The following is a 13,971-nucleotide window of genomic DNA, read 5'->3' on the forward strand; positions in this document are numbered from 1 at the left end:
TGCAATTTAAAAATACAAGACAGTTAATGATTCCTTTTTTGACTGTCATTTCAAAAAATCACCACGACAAAACCATTCAAGCTGACCAAAATCCGTTTGCAATTTAAGTTCCTCAATGTTTTTGCAACATGTAGATAAAGTTTGGTGAGTATAGTGAACTTTTCCTCTGAGGAGTATGGATTAAATCACAGCTCAATTTTTTTTCAAAAATCCATAGTCAAATCAAAATAGCCGACTTCCTGTTGGTCGTAGCTGATAACTGTGAATTAGAAAGTTGTCCGTCTTGATAAGAACAATATACGTACCGAGTTTGGTGTCTGTAGCTAAAACTAACCTCCCCACTTTTGACAAAAGGTGGCGCTATAGAGTGCCTCTTCCACGCCCTTGTAAAAGCTTTTTCCATTGTCTAGCTATCAATAATACTGATATGTGTTTTGAGTTTCAGGTAAATCTGAGGTTGTTATCTGCCTCAAAATCACCATAACAGAATATTCACGTTTGACACGTTGCCATGGCAACAATATATAAGATATCAATATTCCCACAACAGGTTCACATCGGCCATGTTTTGTCATTATTCTGATGAAGTTTGAAGCAAATCGAGTAAAAATAAGATGCTGAATTCAAAGCATTTTGAAAATGACTCAATTTCCTGCTGCCAGTTGGTGGCGCTATAACGTTGACTCTTAATAGTCACATATATACGATCGGTATCATACTTCGAACAAACCGATGAAGTTTGATCAAACTCAGGTAATGTATGTGGATGTTATTAGGCATTTCCTGTTTCTAATTTTTTTGCCCTAAATTCAACGCCACGCCACGGGCAAACCCTTCGAGATATCAAAAATCCCCTCGCAATTTTTCATCCCCAATGTCTTGAGATCATGTTCACCGAGTTTCGACGCAAACGGTTGAAAGTCCTCAGAGGAGTATTTCAAATTCCAGAGCATGCTTTTTTTAAACAGCCCTGAATAGCTGACTTCCTGTTGGGCGGAGCCTATGACATAGAGCGCAAAAGTTGTTCAGCTCAATGAGATCTATAAGTGTACTGAGTTTCATATAAATACATGCAAGTGTGTGTGAGCTATGGTTCAAGGTGTCTGACTGTGTTCCAGGGGGCGCTGTAGAGCCCCTGTGCCACGCCCGGGTCCCAGCCTCTGTGGCGTCCTGATGGCCGCAGGTTCCAATGTGTGTGCCAATTTTCAAGAGTTTTTGAGTATGTTAAGGCCCCCAAAAACCCCCGGAAGGTTCATAAAAAATAAAAATAATAATAAGAAGAATAATCCTTAGGGGAACAATAGGGCCCTGCGCCCATTGGCTCGGGCCCTAAAAAATAATCCTAAGGAAAACAATAGGGCTCTCGCCCTCCAGGCTTGAGCCCTAATAATAATAATAATAATAAAAAATAATCCTAAGGAAAACAATAGGCCTCTCGCCCTTTGGGCTTGAGCCCTAATAATTTGCCTTTGTCAGTAAAGGTACTGTACAGTATATTAGTAATGGTGCCATTTGTAATTCTACTGTCCTATTTCTTTTCATTTCAGGACACACACACACACACAAATTATGTGTAATCACAGTTTTTTTTTTCTTATCTTTTTGCATCAGGATTCAATAATAATCAATTTTGTGTGTATGTATGATGCTCTGTATTCATTGACCATCACGACTGTGCTGCTTTTCTGGCTAGAATAATTTGCTAATAGCTCTATAATTATGGTTTTCATGCTTTTTTTCTGTTAATGATCTCCTTTCAAAGAGTGTGCAACATTGTGTGATTGTGTGCATGAATAAGAGAATTTAGTCAAATCTCATTCTTCTTCTCCATCTGAATATCAGTGCATGCATTTGGTAAAACTGCCTGCTGAGTGTGTGAGTGTTTGTGCCTCATACATATTCTGACTGAACATATACACACTTATTTGATGATGCAGTGTATCAACCCTGGGTGTCAGAGAGCTGATTGACCTGCTAAGTGTGTATGTGTTTCTGTGTGTGAAGCATTAGGCAATTATGTGTGGGTGTTTGAAAGAGTGTCAGAATCACATAAAGCATTGTGCCTTTTAGCAGCCTTTAGAACAACAAAAGAAACTGCACTCAACTTCATAACAGTAACTTCATTAGAGCATAAAAAATAGCATAAAGTCTTAATTTCTGCACCCATTGTGAATGTGTATTTTTGTGTGCACATGTGCACCAGTAAGTATTGACAGTTTTACCCTTAGTAGATGGTGCAAAGCGTCTTAAGTGGTTATTTCCAAAAACAATATCAGTAAAAAGAGTTGTTAATGAGTTCTCTAGAGATAAATAACCATTTTCTACCCTAGTTTACTTCTGGATGTAATTTTTTGCGGGTTAATTGACCTCTTTGTTGTTTTTTCTCATTTTCCCCAGTGATCTGTAGTTCATAATGCTCACATCTGATTCAGAAGTCCCCAGGCATCCTCTTCTTGATCTCACGGACGCTCACTTTCAGTATCACTGAGATGCATGAAGCAAAGCCCAGTATCTTCCCCTTATGGAAAATATGGCACTATTTTTGAAAGCAATGTCAATGTCAATGAGAGAAGTAAAAGAGAGAGGAAAGAGTGGCTGTGCAGGTTGATGTTATGCTAATGCATACCATCAGCTGGCCATCTCCTTCAATGTGAGTTTGCTATCCGCTGTGATTTGACTTCACCTGCATAATTCTGAATTTATAATGATGTTCCGTGGTGTTATAAAGCTTAGAGACAGGAGACCTGGACAGATCGTGCTCTTCACAAACCTCCATAATCTATACAACATCTGTTAGCATAATCAGAGCTGACTGTCTCACTGGAACAACCTTGCTCTTTGAAATGTAACATGGGCTATTTTTTAGTACAAATTGAAATTAATGTGAAATGATTGAATATAGGACAGTGACATGATTTTTTTTTTAATTATTATTCTTTTAAAATATATTACATACATAAAATGACTTGATCATGTTTTTTTCACTTCCAAACCTTCCAAACTGCTCCCCCAAAATACTTTCTTACCCTGAAAAATATATACTACTCTTCAAAGGTTTGAGGTTAGTCTGTGCCGATAGCCTTGTGGGCAGTACATGGGTGGCCTGAGATCGAATACTGGCTCGTGGACCTTTGCCGATCCCTCCCCTCTCCTGTCCTATTGGTAGCATACATGGTAATGTTAATGTGTTTGATTTTGGAGGAAAAGATCTGCTACGCTGCTACCGAGACTTGCTAATGCCAGTACATCTACAGACATGCTGCTGTGAGCATGTAAGAAATACTGCTGCTGCATATATAAAATAACCCTGCATATATTGCATATATGAAATTACCCCGCAGCAGACGGGTGGAGGGCAAGCACTGGCCAACTATTTGAATGTTGAGAAGCAAGCTCATTGGCTGTTGATGCAGCTAGAACCAATCGGCTTCACCATGTGAAACATTATGTGTTGTTAACAGTACAGACTGTACAACGTAATTCACACCCCTCATATCATACAGAAAATCATTTAAAATGGACTAAACTGAAATTATGGGACACACAGCAGATTTTGCAAAGCTATGAAACAGAGCAAATTTATTCTTGTCCCAACTGAGTTGAACGCACATATGGCCTCACAAACACACACACACACACAGAGTATGGCCTGAGCAAACACACTCATCTCCACTGGTGATGCCAGTGGCCTTTAGAAAACTTATTAGGGAGAGAGCATCCAGTCAGCCGTTCACACAACTCCTAGTTTTCCACAGGGCTGTGTCTCCAAACCAGACAGAGCATCACTTCAGTGGAACAACAACAGAAGACTCATCACTCCAGAGCTCAGCCAGCCAATTATAGATTCATCTGTACATACAACGCCAGTGGCTAATAATGACACACACAACTGCTGTAGCTTCCATTTGTTTAAAACTGTTGGCAGACGTTGTATTTTCACTGACATGTCTTTATCGTGTCTGATAGTAACTATTACTGTGGCACTCTGGAGCTGATTTTATCTTCACTTTCAACACTTATCTTCAGTTTGGCTAGAATGTAGGTGCTGAAGTCAGACAAACCTTTCAGAGCTGGGAATGACAAGTGGGATCAAAAAAAGAACTGAAAATAATAAGAGAGAAAAAGAGAAAGACTGAGAAACTAGACAACTCTTTGTGTTCTGTATAATTTGAAGTGTCTATTAGTGGTAATTGTATTTGTGTGAGTTTGTCTTTATTTGAATTTCTTTTATGGAAAGTTGAGGAGGATAACAGGAATTGTTATATTATATTTTTATTTATTATTTAATTAGTTTGTGTTATGCATTAACTATTACTAGGTCTATTATTTTCCATTTTCACTTTTAGTTACAGTACAGATACATTAAAATACTAATAGAATATCATTTCTGTGGTGGGGGGGGGGGCAGATGAAAATGTGTTCTGTACAAAGGGAATTATTACAAATAAATTATACATTTCATACAAATAAATGAAATAATAAGACAATCTAATTTTAACTATCTATTTATACATTTATTTATGTATTACTTTTTTTACTCTGTTTACTCAGACTGATCCTCTCAGTAACTGAAAGACTGCTATATTGTCTTGACCTGTGGAGCGTGCTCTGTTCAGAAGTTGGCCACATCATGTCTGGTTTCATTAGAGTATTTTTGGAGCGCTTGACAATCTGCCCTGCTGTGTTTGTGCATTTGTTTGTTTGTGTGTGTGAGTGGCAGAAATACACACATGTCCCTACATGAGTGACTTTCAGCAGGATATCCGTGCACTGATTGATGCGGTCTCATGGGGATAGAAGATGTGATACAAGACACACAGTACAGCGCAGAAGATCGCTAACATCACTAACAGCCCTCTCTTGATCCACTGCCACTCCTTCAGCTGTGTGTCCAGACGACAGGGTGACCTCAAGGATCTTTTCAGATGTTTAACTAAGAGAAATAGGAGCTCAATGAATCTTAACTGTTCCATGATGTCAACATGCCCAGCAGTGACTGCAGCTCAACAATAAGGAGTTTGTCCTGCTGGTCTGGATGGCTCTGTAGATATATGTACTTTTGTCCTACTAACATTTTCTTTATATATATATACACACACACATATAAAATACCCACACAAAATACACATGTATATGTACACACATAAGTATACATTTGTGCAATATATATCTCATTGATTCCTGAGTTGAGGGATAAAACATGTTTTATAATGTGAGTTTTTATTATTTAATGATACATTATTTATAATAATGAGCCATGTAAGGGATCAGCTTTTTCTGAATTTATCAATTTATCAAAGAACTTAATTTGTGTCAACTCCGTCAGGTGCATTAAAAAGCATAATATTTTTATTTTATCCACCCAATAACAGTATGAACCCTTCATTTATGTAATAATGGTGTTCAGTAAAGGAGCTGAAGTGATTAAATACATTCTCTGCATTTTGTTTTCTAGCTTTCATTCTATTGTGAACAATCAAATTCTTCTTATTTTTCCACCATCCAACATTTTAATATTGCACATTAATAATCTGTTTCTTTGATAACATAGACATGTTTTCATGTAGTTTTCTTCATGTTTTACTATTTTGAAAACAATAAATTGAAAAGTCTCCAGTAGCTCACAAAATACAAGGTTCACTGTAATGTTCAGCATTATTATTTGTTGCCTTATAGCAGCAACAGAACTGCAGTGGTGAAAAGAGTACTGAAGATTTGTACTAAATTACAAGTACTGTTACATTGATGAAATGATACTTAATTACAAGTAAAAGTACTGCTGTCAAAATAGTACTTAAGTAAAAGTAAAAAATACTCAGAGTACAAGTTACTAGTTACTTTTTAGCTGGCGATATTTAATTACCAAAAAATATTCATATCAAAGATCTATCTGGATGGATAATAGCACCTTTGAATAAAACCCTCTTTTAAAGTATGTGATTAGTGGTAATGATACAGGCATTTCTAACTTAAATATCTGGTTGGATAGGAGTGGTTAAACTCCTATAATAGTAGTGGTCCTATTATGCTCTTTTACAATGTCTTGAATTTGTTTTGGGGGTGTACTAGAACATGCTCGCATGCTTGGTGGTTCGAAAAACATTATTTTTAATATAATTTACATCATTACAATACCTTTCTCTCCAACATGGCACAAATATTTTGGGTAACACTTTAGAATAAGGTTCCATTAGTTAATGTTAGTTAACTACTTTCATTAACATGAACTAAGCAAGAACAATCCTTCTACAGCATTTATAATCTTAGTTCATGTTAATTTCAACATTTACTAATGCATTATTTAAATCAAAAGTTGTGCTTGTTAACATTAGTTAATGCACTGTGAATTACCATGAACTAACAATGAATAACTGTATTTTCATTAACTAACATTAACGAAGATGAATAAATACAGTAATAAATGTATTATTCATTGTTTGTTCATGTTAATTAATACATTAACTAACATTAACTAATGGAACCTTATTCTAAAGTGTTACCATATTTTGATTAGTTCTGGGTTTGATGAAGACCTGGCCTTCCCGAAAAACAAAATGTGTTGTGATTGGTTAGCTGTCCCAGTGTGTTGTGATTGGAGAACAGCTCAGACGGTGTTTCAGAATTGTCCCGCCCCTTCCCAAAGCAGCAAGTTCCCTCTGATAAGGATGGCATTAATATTGCCTTGTCAATTTGATGTTGTTTTGGAAAACAGCGCTGTAGTCCAAACAAGCTGTTTGTTGTAGATCTTGAAAAGGACTTTAATTTTTTTTGTTTATATCTCCCTTTGGAGTGGACTTTGAGATTTGTAACTTTATAGAGCTTTGTTATGCCCAAACATACACACTACACACTGACTAAAATTCAAAAAGTGAAAAAGCATAATAGGACCCCATTAAGAATATCTGCTTGTTATGTCTGACATCATCCTTCACCACTTCTGGGACTTAATGCTCTGCCAGACGCTCCCCAAAAAAACAACACAAACTGAATCAGCTAAAATATTAGTGTCTGAGACACTGTGAGCAGGGAGACTGTAGTGTGCACAGCAAATTACGCTTGGCTTAAATACGTTATATTAATGAAATAGTGTTAATAAATGTCTGCTGAGATCGTATTTGTAAGTGAAATGAGTTGGACTTCATACTTAAAAAGAGGATTCTCCCAAGCCATCAAATGGAATTCATCAGAGCAAGAACTCCATTCCAGAGCCGGAAGCGACGGCAGACATTTTTTTCCCCAGTGTATTGACTTGCATGGTTCAACTATTTGCTACAAGACTAGTACTGTGCACTAAAAAAACAAGTAGGGTTATTTTTGATTTCATGATGTACAATCATTTTAGTACCACTGGCAAAACTACCACATACTGTATACTGCCATATACCTGTAGATATTTTTTTTTGTCCATCCATTTTTTCAAGGCACTCATTATTCCAAGGTTTGAAATTGTTTTGTTTTTTTTTTTCTAAAAAGACACATTCACCTTATATGATTTGTGTCATTAAAATAGGGCAACTTACAGCACAAGGAAGCTTGATTTCAAATTTGATTTCAAACTGAATTGAATTTACAAAAAAAAAAAAAAAAAGAACATAGTCATTTTTTATTATAAAACAAATGACCTCAATTCAGTTAGAGGTATTCAAAATATGACCACACTGAATTTTTACATGCAAAGATATAAGAGCTATATACAATATGTTAGGACTATTTATGTAGATAAATGGAACATCAGATGGATTTTTACCTGTAATGACTGTAAAATGTAATGATGCAGTAGACAGGCTAGGATATTTATATGTACAAATCAGACAAATATCCCATTCCAAAACATTTCTAGCATAAATTTACATTTATATACAGAAATTAAAGTTTCATATTTGTTAAAAGACTTTCTGGTGCATTTCACTAACAACCAATAACATTTCAGGAAGGATTTTCATCGGTCAGGTGTGGATCTATTCTGAATGGTTGATAACTTTTGACAAAATTTATTCCAGGAGCAAAGAGAAATAATTTCTACTAGAGATCGCGACTGTACACAGACATAAAAGCTGACGGAGCTGACAAAATGAAATATGTTTACCATGTGTTATACAGTGGAGCAGTTTTTTTTTCTTCTTCTTTAGTTGTAGCTGCATTAATAAACATAACAAAAATGCCAAGATTTATCCCACAACTATTTACAGAAACTATTACACTGGGTCATGACGGAGTTGACAAACCTGTGACTGATGAGACCTCAATATTGTTTGTATAAAATATAAAAAAATATAATACTTTGATAGATAAACTACTCAGGTTTATCAGCTTAAATGCACAAAATCCTTATAGAATAATTGCTTCTTAATCCAAACAGATGTGTTAATGAAAGAGTGTTTTAAATTGATTGTATTATTTTCACATTTTATTTTACTAACCATGTTGTGAGTTGGGTGGAGTGGGTTTACAGTATGTTTGGGCAGCAGGGACAGATGTGTGCTTGTCTGTGCTCCGTCTGTGGTCAGGGAGTGGTGTTTAGAGAAAGAGAGGCACTTGATCAATGGGGCCTGTGTGCATGTGTAAAATGCTCTAGTATATCTTTGTCCATGTGAGGCGTGTGTTTGATAGACACGTCCAGAGATCAAGGAGTTTATTATAGTAGGCTAGTGGTGATTTAAATGATATTCATGAGTTACAGTGAAATATTTTTTAATTATTTTATTATTATTACTACATAAAATTATAATGTTAAAGACTGAATTTAACTGAAAAAAAAGCTAAACTATTTCTGTAAATTCTGGGCATCGTTGATTAATATCTCCCCCTAGTGGAGGTTAGTAGCAATGCTGTAATCCCCGGAGATTGTCAGAATGATGAACAGAAAATGATAATATATATAAATAAATATATACATTACATTTCGAAAGTTTGGGGTCAGTTTAGGGGTCAAGTTTTTCCTTGAAATAAATGAAAACTATTATACAGCAAGGATGCATTAAATTGACATAAATGTTGTTCTTTTGAACTGTTTATCAAATAAATGTATCAGTTTCCACACAAAAAACAACAACATTAAAACTAGTATGCTATATTTATAAAATATATATTATGTTACAGTTATAAAATAAACATCATGTTTTCAGCATTGATGTTAATAAAAAATGTTTTTGAGAAACAAATGATTGTATATAATTTCTGTCACACTGAAGACTAAAGTAATGAGTGCGGAACATTCATCATTTATCATTACAGGAAAACTTTTCATTTTATTATTTATATTAAAATAGAAAATTGTTCTTTTAATGATAGTATTACTGTCATAATATTACTGTTTTACTGTATTTTTTATTAAATGCAGCATAGATTAACATAAGAGACTTCAAAATATAAAAACAGCTTACCAACCCAAAACTTTTGTGTGTGTGTGTGTGTGTGTGTGTGTGACTTTTAGTTCACTAAAACTTTTATTATTAATATAAAATAGAGAAAATGTGGTTTAAAAGTTTTTAGATGGAAATCATAAATTGAATGAAGTAAGAGAACCTTAAACATTTCTTCTCCTCTTAGGAATGAAGCGTCCGCTGAGTCCTGTTGAAGACGGGTTGCTGACCGAACAGACTGGGCATGAGGGCATGTCCTCTGATGGGGTGGAGTTTATAAGACAGGACGTCCCACCTATAAACTCTCGTCCGAAGCGGGAGCGCAAACACAGGTCGTACACACTCTGTGAAGTGTGCAACATTCAGCTGAACTCCGCAGCACAAGCACAGATACACTACAATGGCAAAACACACCAGAAAAGACTCAAACACATAAACAACAGCAGCACAGGTATGATATGTGTGTCTTTCTCTGGTGTTCTTGTCATAGCTGGAGCTCCGAAACTGTAGCTTCTTGCTTAACATTATCCACCCAAACAGTTGTTTGAACAAAACATGTTCCTGGATCAACATCCTTTATCAGCCCTGGAAGTGTGCATCTAGCAACATCCGTGCCTTCTGATTTTTCGGTGTTTAAGGCTACAGATTTGTTTCTAGAAGGTGGTTCCAGGACCAATAAATTATATATACTGTATATCTGGGCACATGTTTTACTAGGGTGACTCACACTGTGTACCGTACATTCTTGTGCATGTCACTTAACATGATTACTCAAGCTGGACAAAATTCCTATCAACCAATCAGATTTTAGGTGTAGGTTTATGTAGAGCTGGGGTTGGGTCCTCAACATTTTTATCTGCCTTTCATTTCCCCCTGATTTCAAGGGTTGGTTCGAGCAGGGGATTCCTGACTTTCTGATACCACAGACCCCAAATTTGATTAACTGACTGCAATATTTTAATGTATATATACTACATTCATACAGTGGAACATGTTATCTGTAAAAGGTTTAGCTTCTATTAATCTGACACTGATTTTCTACTTACTCTTAGGGTACTACGGTAGGATACTGTTAAAAAATGGCTATGGCTGTAAAATATCATTTTATTAAATTTTTGTAAAACCCCTTAGTTTAGGGGTACAGGAATAGTGTTTTGTGACAAAAGAATTTATTCCAGGAACATGTCCATGCTGGCTGAATCATGTCATGCTATTTATGTCAAAACACTTAACACATCATTTTTATGAATGCTGTGTTGATTTTTTTTTTTTTTTTTTTTTTTTCAACAAATATTTTTTCTTATATTAGTATTAAATGTGTAGAAACAATTTTTAGTCAAATCTGTATTTTCACTAGTGCCATAAGACTTTTTGTTAGTCACAAATTCATATCTTTATGACATGCAAACAGCTTTAAAAACATTATCAACCACCTTCATGTTGTCAGCCGGGGTCTGACAGGCATCTGCATGCAATTCATACCCTTAGACCTCATTGTGTCCATCTGCAGTTAATATGTGATTTTGACTTGACTTGCTTTTATGTTTCCATGGTGATGCGGCTTTAAAGCCCAGCTGATAGGTCAGGAAGGAACATGTGAGAAGCCCGTGAGATGCTGATTGTTGTAGTTATGGTGGTAAAGACTGGGCTGTAAGTCTAGATGTCAGTCTGGAGATAATTGCTGGATAGAAAGTCAGGCAGCTGGTGGCAGCTTAGTGTCGTGCAGCGTTATTTCCACAAAACTGGGTGGAGTCAGCCAGAATCATGTGATTAGATGTGGAATTTGTCCATTTATTTGAACAACAGTAGAATAATCCAGTAACACAATTTGTTTGTCCTTGCACGCAACAACAGAGCTCTGCACAAACCTGCACAGACAGCAAGTGCATGCAAATGCCACACACACGAAACCCTGGCCTACAAACATAATTTTCGTTCTCTTGTAATGCAAATGTGAAATTAAAGCTAACTTCCATGCTGTTGATTCTTACACATAAGGACACACGCATGCATGGCCAATCATATGAGCAGCAGTCAGACCCACTTCAGGTGCAGGCTCTCATACAAATAGACCATAATTACATAGCAACCGAACATGTTCACCATGGAAATGCTCGACGTGGCGACACCCCCTTCAGCAACGGGGTACAGGCACTCATGGTCTCTGAGCCAGCTAGATTTTATGCAGTTTTTGTGTTTGCGCGTGTTAGGGTCTTAGCAGGATTCTAAATGGTGACGCTTTATGTTGTTTACGGAGAAGCTCTGAAATGCATGTCTATGTGTGAATGTGTGTGTTTGCATTCAAGCATAAAGATATAAAGGTTCATTGATTAGCCATTCTGCTAATGTTCGACAGCATAATAGAAGTCAAATTAGACTGGACAGCCTTTCCCATGAGCATACAACAGCAATGCCTAAAGCCTACATGATGCTACACACACATAACATCTGCTTTGCGTACACATCCTCACACACACAAAACGGTGATTGAGTCCTTTAGTACTGTATGTGTCTTTCTCATTTTAAGTGGATGGCACTGTACAGCATGGTTCACTAGCCAGTGATGCTGCATCATTAGCTACAGTTCCTTCATTTTTGTGTGAGAATCTAAACTTTTGACAGCTAGAAGAAGTAAAATGCTAATTCTCATCAAATTACCAATTTTAGCTACACTGAGTGGATTTATATGAGAGAGTGATGTTAATGTTTATTGTCCATGATATATAAATACAAATAAACAAATGCAATAAACACATATTTATTATTCTTTTATAGATGTATATTTTTAAAAGCTTTAAAAAATCCTCATGCATAGTTGTTCTCACACATCCAAAATTTATCAGAGGAATATAATTAAAGGGATATGTCACATTCCAAAAATTAAAACGCTGTCATTACTTACTCCAGTGGTTTACCGGTAACTGTAATTTTCTGAAGCAACATGAATGCTTTTTGTGCATCAAAAAAACTAAAATAATTACTTAAAAATTTTTAAAATTTTCTTCACTTCCACTTCAATCTTCAATGCGTGTTCACGAGAGCTTCCGAACATGCTCTGAACTACTCTATCCGAAAATGCATACTTGCCTAGTAGGCAAAAAAGAGTATGTCCAAAACATAAACAGTAAATGAAAGTACCCAGATTACCTAATATTTTGGGTGATTTTCAGCATTAGTTGTATTGCTTTACAACCATTTTATTTCATTCATACAACACACACACACACACAGTACAAAAAATAAAAAAATGTTAACAGTCACTTAGTAATGACTTATTCTAAAGAAGAGTATGCGATTTCAGAAGAATTAAGCTATTTGTGGAGCAGCATTACTTTGTTGCTGAATGAAGAGTGTTTGAATGACACATTTGAGTAAATGATTCACTCAGAACATTTATTGTTAAGCCACCTACTGGCGATGTGTGATGTAAACTGCAGAAAGAGTCAAGTTCTAGCCAAAGTTCAAACAATCTCAAAAACTCAGTTTAAACTGTTTAACTAACAAATAATGTGAGATATTACAGTCGTACACACATCTGCACTTAATTGTTTCTGATGAGAGAATTCGCCAGAGAGCAGAATTCAGTCAGGGCATGTGCACTTAGCAAAACATGATGACTCACCTGAAAGCCTATGATTGGCCGATGTGTTCATAAACTCAACAGGTTTTAATGGGCAGCGCTGTGAAAACGTGTCTGTCTCGGGCTAACACAGATTTGAATTTAGCAGCTGGTGATATTTTACTTTTTTCCATTACTGCCACCCAGAGGACACACAGCACAGTGAACCCAAAATAATTTGTTGTGATAAGATTCAAAATTTAGGGGAGCCACATGGGACATGTTGACATGGGGGGACTGCCTACCCACTAAAGAGAAAGGCCCTTGCTCAAAACTACATTGAACATGTTAATAAACTTAATTGGGTACAAAACAAATTGTGTACTTATTAGTATACTATAAATTATACACATTACAGAACTCACTTTTTTTATTCATTTAGAAGTCATTCTACTGAACAGTTACTAAATTCTAGATTGCATATGGTAAGACTGTAAATCAGTTTTAGAATAATTAAATGCATTTGTGTGTGTGTGTGTGTGTGTGTGTGTGTGTGTGTGTGTGTGTGTGTGATTCACTTTCATGTCAGTAGGGAAAGGCAAAAGCTTGGAAACTTGATTTACAGCGACACTTAACCACACACAAGACATGCTAAGTAACAGTCTTATCACTGCTCACCTTCTGTTGACTCCTCCAGGCCCCTGAACTCAAACCCACATAATCAGCATGACTGCACACAAACACACACATACATACACACATGCCACAAGGAGGGTAATATGAATATGTGCTTACAGGGATATTATATCTACCTTTTATTTTGTTACATTTGAATAATTATAATCTGTTTTAGAACTGTGTGCATACATGAACATTTGTTATAGGACTCTATGTTTAAATCCCTCAGAGCATCTGCTTTTGTCCACATTTGTTAATGGTCCACTCTAGCTGGCAGATCATTTTACTTCATCCCATCTTTTCCTCTCTAAAACCATATTTCACCCCCACCATCCCAATCCCCAGATAGGTTCCTCAATTGGTATGCTACGT

General features: G+C 36.0%; 1 protein-coding gene across 1 annotated transcript in view; it reads left to right on the forward strand.

The window, feature by feature from the left end:
• LOC127957079 (zinc finger protein 385B-like) overlaps positions 1 to 13,971 on the forward strand; it is an 89,806-nt gene that overhangs the window by 30,220 nt on the left and 45,615 nt on the right. The window contains exon 2 of the mRNA XM_052555449.1: positions 9,550 to 9,813. Within this exon, the coding sequence (XP_052411409.1) occupies positions 9,550 to 9,813 (264 nt within the window). The remainder of the gene's footprint in view (positions 1 to 9,549; positions 9,814 to 13,971) is intronic.

Source organism: Carassius gibelio, chromosome A3 (assembly GCF_023724105.1).
Source record: "Carassius gibelio isolate Cgi1373 ecotype wild population from Czech Republic chromosome A3, carGib1.2-hapl.c, whole genome shotgun sequence".
Classification (NCBI taxonomy): Eukaryota; Metazoa; Chordata; class Actinopteri; order Cypriniformes; family Cyprinidae; genus Carassius; species Carassius gibelio.